The sequence below is a fragment of the Gavialis gangeticus genome, unplaced genomic scaffold, assembly GCF_001723915.1.
Source record: "Gavialis gangeticus isolate Ggan-Ray unplaced genomic scaffold, GavGan_comp1, whole genome shotgun sequence".
Classification (NCBI taxonomy): domain Eukaryota; kingdom Metazoa; phylum Chordata; order Crocodylia; family Gavialidae; genus Gavialis; species Gavialis gangeticus.
In genome coordinates, this window is record NW_017729029.1 from 78,040,645 (window position 1) to 78,051,682 (window position 11,038).

The 11,038-nt window shown below is 38.5% G+C and overlaps 1 protein-coding gene across 1 annotated transcript in view; it reads left to right on the plus strand.

Moving 5' to 3' along the window:
* The window catches only part of GALNTL6 (polypeptide N-acetylgalactosaminyltransferase-like 6), a 1,239,844-nt gene that overhangs the window by 1,187,765 nt on the left and 41,041 nt on the right, over positions 1-11,038 (plus strand). The window contains exon 8 of the mRNA XM_019521784.1: positions 1,077-1,184. Coding sequence (XP_019377329.1) covers positions 1,077-1,184 — 108 coding nt within the window. The remainder of the gene's footprint in view (positions 1-1,076; positions 1,185-11,038) is intronic.

Sequence of the window (11,038 nt, forward strand, 5' to 3'; positions counted from 1 at the left end):
GAGGCTGCAGTTGGCCAGTTTTGCCAAGAGGTGATCATGGGATACCAGATCAAAGGCTTTTTTAAAGTCAAGATATATGACATCAATCTCCTCTCCCTTTTCCAGGTGATAGGTCACCTGGTCATAAAAGGAAATAGGATTTGTCAAGGAAGACCTACCCGCAACAAACCCATGCCGGCTATCCCTCAGGATGTTGCCATCAGCCAGTCTGTTATGAATGGCCTCTTTGATAATCTTTTCTAAGACCTTCCAGGATAGAGGTCAGGCTGATGGCCTGTAGTTTGCCGGATCCACTTTCCTCTCTTTCTTGAAGATAGGCACAACATTGGCCTTCCTCCAATCTTTGGGCACTTCACCAGAGCACCAGGAGTTCTCGAAGATCCGTGCCAGGGCCCGAGCTATGATGCTAGCCAGCTCCTTGAGTACCCTGGGGTATAGATTTGGTAGTGCCAGAACTTGTTCTGTAGGTGAATTTGAAACCACTTTGATATGTGACAGGTTTTAAAATAATGTAAATATCCCTATTTGCTGCCTTGTCTGACACTTTTGGGGACTTGCTGATGTAGGTCATAGCCCAGATTTCTTTAAAAGTCTCAGTTTAATCTCTAAATTATTACCTGTTTGTGTATTTAATTGCCCAGTTGGTGACCAGTTTTTTAATATGTCCCATCTGAAACCACCATTGAAATTTTTCAAATATGTAAATTTGAAAAATAACATTCTTAGATAAGACATCTTACTTACATTGTGGAAAGCAGTGATAGTAGATGGAGTAATTAGTTATATATAATTTGGTAATTTATAATATCAGTTCTTTCTGTAGAATGAAATTCTACTTATCTTCCACTCCTAGGCAAACAAGGTTCTTTGGGTGAATCTGATATCTGTTATTAGACCAACTTAAATAGTTGGAAAAATTATTTTAGCTCCTAGGCATTCCTAAAAAGGAGTCAGTACAGAATGATGTAGGAAGTTCAATCATCCTACTATTTTGAATAATCATTTCCACCTTTTTATTCCATCTCCTCTCCTAACATTCACTCATTTGTTTTCAACATCTTTTTCCTCCTTCTCAGGTTTGGATGTGTGGAGGTGGCATGTTTGACGTTCCATGTTCTAGAGTTGGGCACATCTACAGGAAATACGTCCCTTATAAAGTTCCATCTGGAACCAGTCTGGCACGAGTGAGTAACTGGGTCTTGACATTTTCAAATTCTATTCATGTTGGTCATTTGTGGGTCCTTGTGGGTCATTTTGTTTATTTAAAAGAAAAAATGTTAAATGAAGAACACAAATCTTCTCTTTCTCTGGCCTGGGATGTAATAACTGCTGTCAAAAGTCAAGACTTCCAAGCACAAAAACAGGGCGTAATAAAAAATAAAGCTAGATGTTTCAGAAAAGAAGTGCATTACCATATTGATTCAAAGAATATGCGAATAACCTGGAGCATAGAATTGCCTCTTACAATTGCTGTTGTCAATCATGGGATTTATAAGCAAAATCAATTTCTCAATGCTTGGTTTTTTATCGCTTAGCAAATTACCTATGCAGGCTTCTTTTTGTGAAAGGCATATTCTTTGAGGCAAAAAGATTGAGCAGCACTGATTTCAGTAACTGGCTAATCATAATATAAAACGTAAGTAAGGAACATGACTACTTTGTTGCCGTGTGCAAATACGAAACTATAAGCTCTAGATGGTTTTCAAAGAATATTGAACATATCCATATCCTTAGGATCTTCTTTCTCGATAGGACATGGACCTAAAAATGATATAAGTTTCTGGAAAGAAATGAGGGTCTTGTTCAAGGACTGTAAACAACTTGGAAACTAAGGGCATAGCTGTAATTTCCAGGCAAAATACTAATATTTATTCATCCTTAATTTTAATCTTTTCCATTTTAAATGTTACTAGAGGGTTTTTTATTTTAAATATGATTACATTAATATTGAAATTTACCCATTGCCAGAGAGAACATTTTATGAGACATATTTTCTTAATAATGAGAACATATATGGATGAAAAACAAGATTTTTTTGCTTCAAGGAGGAGACACTCTTGATTTCTGTGCTTTAGGACTAGACTCACTATGAGTCCACATCACAGCAGGATTATACGAGACCTTGCATGCTTACTGAATAGTCAGGCTGCCTCTCAACTAGTTAAAGGGTGAGACAGAAACCTAAGCCACATGCAGCAGGTGGGAACCCTACTATGTCATGCAGTATGTATGAGTGAGATGGTAATGTACAGAAAGTAAGTTACAGACATTGTGAGCTACAGTAAGTACTTTGAATAAACTGTGAAATCTGTGATTTCACTGAAAATAATTCCTTGTAGCCTATTCCAAGATGTTTCCCAGAAAGAAGACTTTCCAGAAGCCTTCTCCAAATGACTTGCAACCTAAAAAAAAGCATGTATACGTATCAATAAATTAATTAAAACAGCACATTTGCACAGAAGGCTTCATTTCTCCCTATTGCAGAATAGTGTCTGGATAGCTAGTATGCTGTCTTGTACAGAAGGAGTGAAATTGTGAATTGTAGGGGTGAAATTCCATCATTTCTATCTGAGATATTAGCATATGGGTTAGTTCAACACTTAATTAGCTTCTATGAAAGTTCTGTGAACTCCCTGCAGTCTGCAGACACAGTACCTCATCTGAATTCATTAGACAAAGTAGGTGTCCCCTCCCACCCCGCTTTTTGTGTTTTTTGTTTTTAAATAAAGCAGCTGTGAAACATTACAATAATAATTCTCCATCTCATGCAAAATAGACTTCTTGCCTAAACAGGGCTGATTACCCTACATCTTTCAGAATCTGGTAATAATGTTGTGGGGAGAGGATGGGGGCCTTAACAGGGTGATCCTGTCTTTCCTGTTCAACTAATGGATCATTTCTTGTGTGTCATCCAAAGCCTGAGAAATAGCTTGATGGTTAGCTTGTTTGTATGCTGCTGCACCTAGAATATAATAGTATATGTTGAAGGCACATAGTGTACATTGTTATGCCTCGTCTCCTTTTTCGCATTTCTAGGGATTTAAATAAATAATAATCTATCAGTCAGTGAAGGTCATTTAGCCTCTTACCCAGCAAAGCACTTAACCACATGCACAATTTTAAGCATATAAATGGTCCCATTGACTAATCTAAGTCCAAGAGAAAAGCAAAGGTTTGGGGAGGAAATCCAAACCAACAGTTTTCAAGTACTTCAGTGGATAAGGAATCCTCAAATGCTGACCTTGTCTCCCTTTGATTCTGACTCAGGTGCCTCTTATTCGGCTTAACTAAATGTATACATTAGGAAGACACAGAGTGATGACCACCTGGATGTTGCAGATGCTTTTCTGCAACATCCTTTGCAACAATTTCTGCAAACTACATCCTCTGAGCAGTGTATTTTCAAACTGCTCTCCAGTTAGAGAATGTAGAAGATTGTCTTAATCTTTTATCATGAGATGATATGTTGAATGTTTCCTTTAGATTAAGATACTCTGTAAAAGTTGACATTTTCCTTCCCATACCACATGGAGAAGGATGTTGAAGGCACAGCACATACAAGTATATTCCTTGGGAGGACCCACTGTGATGTAAGCAGCAGCAGTGCCATTCGAAGCACCTTGTTCAGGGCAGAATTTCCCCCAGTGCAGGCACTGCATCAGACAGCCTGTCTATACATGCCCCTCACCTGGATATACAGATTGAAGATGAGAGAAAAACATAGACCAGGACTGTGGTGCCTACTGTTATGGGTACTCTGGGAAGCTCCAAGGTTTGCCTAACCAGGACCAGTGCAAGGAATTTTTTTTCCCTAAGTAACCAAAATGTTGCTGCCTTCCCTACGTACCTGTAGCCTAGCCAGGGCAGACACCAGACATAGCCCTAGAGTGGAGGCTTGACAATGCCAGAGCTGCCCTGCTTGCTTCTGCCCATACCCAGACTTTTGAGGTGCCCCTCTGAGGCAGCCCAATGAATATGTGTGAGGTGTGTGAACACCGGTTTTGCTACCTCCTTCAATTAGCTGCCCTAAGCAGCTGCCTGTGTTGCCTGGCCAGTAATGCTAGCCCTGTGCCTCATTTATGTCCGGAGCTGTCGCAGCTGTCTCAGCCACTTTCCAGCCTAAAGTCCTAAGAGCACAATGAAAGCTTAAAGTTATCTTTACCATCTCTTCTTCCCTGTGACTATGTCTACGTGTGTCTTGTCTTTGCATGGTGCAACTACTCAATCACAATCTGGTATTTAATAGCTGACTAATTTAGACATGGTTTTAAAAGCTGTGTCTGTGGTATGACGATCACATTCTCTCCTATAAAACAATATGTCAAAAGTCTCATCTCATTCCATTGTCACTTTAAATGTCGATTAGTGCATCACACTGCATGCATTAGTATGTATCATGGCATCATTTGTATATTTTCTTAATATTACATTTCACACACACTCGTGCTGTCAGACAAGCCCTGAAAGCCCCAGATGCTGAATCATTCCCTGTAAGCAGAAAAACATACAGGTATAAAATGCTCTGCCAGTAAAGCTATTCAGTGTTACAAAACAGGAGTACGATACCCTGGGAAAACAAATGCCAGATTTATAAACTAGACACTGACAAACAAATTGAGATAGCTAGCTAAAAAGAAAGATTTGCTAGGAAGGTTGTTTCCACAAAGATAGTGCCCAGTTTACTGGAACTTGCACATAAGTAAGATTAACGAGGGTACAGATGTTAACAGTGATGCCATGTTCTAAGTACAGCATAATTGTCATGTATTCCAAGCACTGCATTCCTAACAGCAACACCACTGGGGCTACTACAACTATTTTTATCTATTTGCTTAATCTGAAAAAGGTACAGGTAAAAGAGGCTTAAAAATCTGTTTATAGTGCTGCCCCATGATAGAGGGGCCAGACTTGTTTTTTGCTCAATTGTTTTTAACCACATTGGTATTCTTGAGTGTTACTCCATTTTTATGCTTTTTAGCTTAAGCCATCATCTTGGAGCCAGTTATTTGGTAAAAGACCTTAAAATATGATCAGCAATTTCTTTTGGTTACATCCCATTTATTAGCCAGAATTTGCAGCGTCCCTATCAATAGATTGTTTTCTTTTCATCATTCTGTAAATACCATAAGAGTGCTATTAATTAAAACTCACCAATGTATTGGGTATGCAGAGATTACCTTAGAATTCCAATACATGTCTACAGCAATATTTTTCTTTTGCAGGGGTCTTAAACCAGACTTTTAGCACACTACTTGCAGTGCATTAGACTACCCCAGGTTTTCTGCAGGTTAGGGATGGGAAAACCCAGTAAAGTTCAAGTTTGGATGTTAACCCAAAAGTGTGGTGAATCCTAATCTTAACTCAAATTCCTCCCTGCACTCCAGGACTTGGGATCCCAGAGCACAATGATCCTCTGACCCAGCAGGCACAGCATGATGACATTTGCCTCATTACACTATGCCGCTGAATTGGAACTTGCAAGAGTTTGGGTTCAGTTCAAGAGACAGGAATTCAGCTGATTAAGGTGGGTTCAGATTCCCACCTGAACCATTTGCTCAGGCTTTTTCTGTGGCTTCAAGGGGCTCTGTAGAACAAAACACTGTAGCATACCCGCTTGTACTATGATCCCATTTGATTTTTTTTGTCATTGCTTCCTTCCTTCAAAATAACAGTAGGACTGATGATGTCTTTCCAGCTGTGAATAAGGTTTGGGGATTACTACAAACAGGCACATGAACATTTCTGCCTTCCCAGTTTCCAGCCAACTTTCAGAACAAAGTAGGATCATGTTAGTTAAATCAAGTCCATAAGTTTACATTATCCAGTGACTAAAATACAAACTAACACAAGAATCCTTTTGCCTGGCTCACAAAAAAAGAAAGGTGGCTTCAGAATAAAATGGTAGCATAGGTAGCTTTGGAATCATATAGACCTTTACACAGCAAGCTGCAGTAGGCTTTAGTTATGATCTAGCAGCTACCATAAATGACAAAAGAAACAGCTAGAAATGAGCATGTCACTTAAAATAACACAATTTTAATAGCTCATAGCAGGCAATTTTTTTTCTGCAGGTCTGAGTTTCCATTGCAACTTCTGTTATTTAGATAGATTTATGAGTCCATGGTTAAAATTAAGAACTTGATCAAGGTTTTTATTCAGGAGCCAATCTTTTTAAAATGAAGTTTGAATAAATATCTGGTGATCTTTGAATACAAGGAAAGCAAAATATTAAAAAATCACTAGTTGTGTAGGCTTCCTTTGATGTGACAAAAAGGTTTTGTGTTTGAAGAAAAATAATTTAACAGGCAGGTAGTTTATGATCTATTAACTATTTTCAAGGAAAAACAAAAATTGATAAAATAATTCTTTCCAGAAGGGTAACTAGCATTCAATGGTAGTAACTACTTCTCAGTATTTATTTAATGGATTATCAATTTTGTCTAATAGCTAGAAAAAAGTGCTGAAAGCCAGGACTCCTTCTAGGAGTCTACTTCTGGCTCTTGGGTTAATTATCTGTGTAAACTGTGATAAGCCATTTAACCTCCTAGACCCATTATACCCATATGTAAAAATGGTATTATGATATATTTCTTCCTTGAAGGGCATTGCTATACTGTCATACTGCCTGTGTATGGAGGAGCAGTGAGTAGTTACTAACAATCCTGTATACAGACTGGGTGCGCTGTACAGTGTATGTATGACTTTTATTGCAAAATGAGGATCAAGCATGCATGTAAGAATGAATAAAAAATAAGAAATAGGAAAATATCAGTAGCCACATATGCATCCAGTAAAGTCATGAGTTAAAATGATGTGCACTAGCTTATAGTATGCTGCCCAAGTCTCTACTCTCCTCCACTAGCTAAGCCATGACAGTTGTCATGAGTGCTAGAGCTGAATATAGAGCACAATCTCTGTCTCCCAGTTAGTATATCTTCTCCAGTCTGGAATGTGTGTATTATATAAAATCGCTGTGTTCAGTTTTGGAGGTTTTTACACATCAGTGCATACTACCCTTTGAGCAAGAATGAGGAGTTTTAAACCAAATCAAGGTGAAAAGGACTAGGGAAAGAGAGGAGAGATCAGACAAGTGGCAGTACCATCCAGGCTGCTTAATCTCAAATGCAAGTAGGGTGAAAAAGGGATAGAAAACCAAACATCTATTCAGAGTTTTCTAGGATAGGCATTTCAGGTCACCCTCTTGCAAAGTGATAATTAATGTCTGTGAAATGTCTTATTAAACTTATGCATACACAGGAGTAAGACAACTCTGTTTCTAGTTGACTTAGCTCTGACTATACCACTAAAGTAATGAAGTTTGCCTGGTACTAAGAATGTTATCTTTTTCTATTAATATCACCATGTGAGCACAAAGTAACACACTGAACTTGGTCTATTGCTCCCAGCTTCAGTATATAACAACTTGCTGGGATGGGCTACTTCTTCTCTCCAGCCCCCACTGATGGTCTACTGTGGAATTATATTCGCTGTTTTTCACCAACGCTTAAAAAGTCCAGTGCCTTTGTCTGGAAGGATCCCAAAGAACAAGTTATATTTAGGGATACATTTTACTCATTTCAGCTGAATAAAATGCAACCACTTTTAAAGAGAAATATAACATCAACTTTGCTACAGTAGCACCTCAGTATTTAGGACAGGAAGTAAAGGATACCTTAAAACTAATGAGAAGCCATACTTAAGCAGAATGCTTAAGCAGAATGAGGTAAGATTTGGAATGTGAGACAGAGAGATTAATACCACTATTCTTGCAAAAATATTCATGAGCTAGTTAACAAATGTATCATCTAGGTCCTCTCAAATGGCCTCACCTAGGTCATGTCACATCTAAAATACAGAATTTCTAAGTCTTCACTTTGGTGTCTAACACTATGCTAAGGCACTGTTTCAGAGCTTCAGGGAGTCCCTTAGAAAGAATACCAAGGTAATATGGTGATTGATGTATTCTTGACACGACAAGACAAAACTATGTTATCTGTATGCTGGAAGATAGCCAATAAGAGAAAAGACTATTGTAAAAACTAAGATTACATAGTCTAGGGTTCTGTTTGAGACTTCTGGTTTCACATTGCATATAGAACAACAGGATCTCATTACAGGGCCCAAATATAATAGCATAGTTCAATATTGACAAAAGTGTATGTATGGATGGGGTCTGGCTGGTGGTGTACATGCAGAGAGTGAGTTAAGCACAAAGAGGGAAAGAACAGGTTATGAGTCTAAAATAGCACAAATAAAAGAAATACATTGCTTTACAGCCAAGGGATAAAACAATTTCTACCTTAATAACATCTGGAGAAATTGGGAGCAGAAATTGTATTTTTATGATAATTTAACAACTCTGTCTAAAATGTCAACTGAAAAAAAATATAGGATGAAATTACGCAGGTTCATGAGCCATGGAGTGTTATATAGCCGGGTGTCATTCTCATAAATGCTAACACTCCAAGCCGGTGCTGGCCCTGTTTGTAAAACCTGAAACTATAATAAGCCTGCTAAGAACCAATCCAATTAAACCTTACTTTCCAAGAATATTTACCACCCAGTTCCATGCAGTCCCCTGGTATTTCTTTCCCAAGGCCATTCTCTGTCTTCACCTAGCTGAGGTGCCTGAATACATGTTCTGGGAATGTGACCCAAGACTCCACTCTGTGGACTTAATCAATGGGGATGGGCTATCAAGGGAAAAGATTAATCCTTTCTCATCTTGGAAAGAAGGAAGAGTGACCAAAACACCATAAAGATTCCACAAAAAATAACAATCAAAAAAGAAAGTTGACACTCATTTCTCTCCACTTTTATGTTATGCCTCAGTCTTCATTTTTTTCAAGGACATGAAAGGTGGCCGAAAGTTCAAATTTTCTTACAAACATGTGTATCAGCATGCTGGAAGAACGTGAACATAATGATTTGAAGTGAGTTTACCTAAATTAAAAACTTGATTGTCAGTGGGCTTTCAAGTCTTCTAGTGACATTAGAGGTGTTGTAGCAATGGAACAGAATATTTTTAAGTTATGAAGAATGGGTATATACATGGAATGACTAGTTAGTTTTGTTCTGACTGAGCATTTTTGGAGGGTGGTTTCCACTACTTTGGGATACATTAGTCAGCTCTATGACTACAATTGTCACTACCCCACACAGTGGCAGATGCATGTACCATGATACCCCCAACTAAAAGGTTATTTTCGCCAGGCTTGTAAAGAAAACAGCCAACTATTGTTGTTATTTTCATGGCTCTTCCATGAGAAATGTGAATCTAGGCTTCCTGCAACTTCTTTGCATGATATATCAATTCCCAGCTTCTTTGTATTTTTCCTACATCTTTTTATTTTGGGGGGATTTGCATTCTAATTAATGGAAGTCTAGCTTGGCTAGCTATGACAAATCTAATCTTGCAACACTTTCCAATGATCAGTTTGGCACACTGTGTTCCTCCAGCAACTGAAGTACAAACCCAAAGACAAAAGCTGCATTTTCCTATTTTCTTCACTTTGCTGTTTCTTCAACTCTCTTCAAGTATGTAATATAGGAGACAGAATCAGACTGAAATAACAGAAACTGAGGAACTGTCACCAAAATCCTTCCCTTTCCATACCATATTCATCTTGGAAGTAAAAATATAGGCTAGTTGTGTTACATGTTACATGTGTGGTGGGACCTGACTAGTTTTCATAAAATCAAACCTGCGCAACTGCATTCAAGTTAAGTGTTAAAACTAACTGCAGATTGAATGCACTCCTTAGCATTAGACTCATTTTAACAAAAAAGAAAAAATCTTTGCTGTAATTAGGCAATATTGTCAGTTTAGATCAAACCCAGTAATCTACTATACATGCTCAGATACAGTGGTGATAGAAATATCCACATAAACAAGATCTCCAGGGGTCCTGAGAATCGTCTGGAAGACTTCCAGTAAGGAATGACCCTGACAAAGACTATGAGATGCCCAGTTCAGTTAAGAAGCTGTTGCATGCACTTCCCACTTCCGCAAATGTAAGGCCAAGTAATCTGAGCACGTCGTTGGAAAGTATTACATAGGGAAAGGCTACTTTGGGTCCTTGTCAGGAGATTCTAAATTTTTCTATGGAAGATTTCTAAAATTATAACATCAGAGTAACTCAGAGAGAACTGGGTTTTTCAGAGTGACTCTGGACTTGATCCAGGTTTAGCTCCAAACTAAGACATTCTAGTGGTTTTAGTTCCCTGAGAGGAAGCAAATTATCAATTAGAAGGCCAGTCAGACCAGAAAAGTAGGATGAGAGATACAGTTTTCTAATTCAGGGGAAAAGTGAAAAGGAGTAGGTTAAGCTGTTGGGTCTCTTCAGACCAAGGGCCAGAGAGAGATTTGGAAGAGCTGCAAAAAAGATGAGTAAATTAGCATCATGGCAGGATGGAGAAAGACTTCAAGAGAACAAGTAGTCTATTTAAGAAACTCACTGTTTCTTGATCTCTATCCAAGAGCTGTAACAAAAGAAGAGCAGTAAAAAGCTTTTTTTGGACTCCTTTGTATACAAGACTGAAGGGTAATTCATGAATCCCAGCCTGAAGGGGTAAAAGTTTATAATACTTAGGTTAGACTTCTGTTTTGGATTCTTAGTGCCTCAGAATAGGTGAGCTGTTGTTAGTTTAACCACTAATCAAGTGTGCTCTAGAAAGGAGGAGGTGGGGGAGCTGTGTTAGTGATGGTCTTTGATGTGATTGAGGTAAGCCACCGCTCCTGTTCTACAGAGCTTTCATCTTCCTAGGAATCTTGTTCAGAAACATTTCTGTTGCTGAGGCACTGGGATATCCAGCAGAGTGATTAAAAAATAATACTGTATTCTAAAAGTCTCTCCAATACCTTTCCATTGAACTATACAGGATGTTTGAAATACATGAGCGGATGGTGTTCTATGAGTTTTGCACTGGTACTCTGACTTTTGCCTCTCCTGATAAATGTGGGATAAAACCTAGTTTGACCCCATCTGCATAGACAAAACCCGATACTCTTCTCACATGGTCAGGAGACTTCCATGTT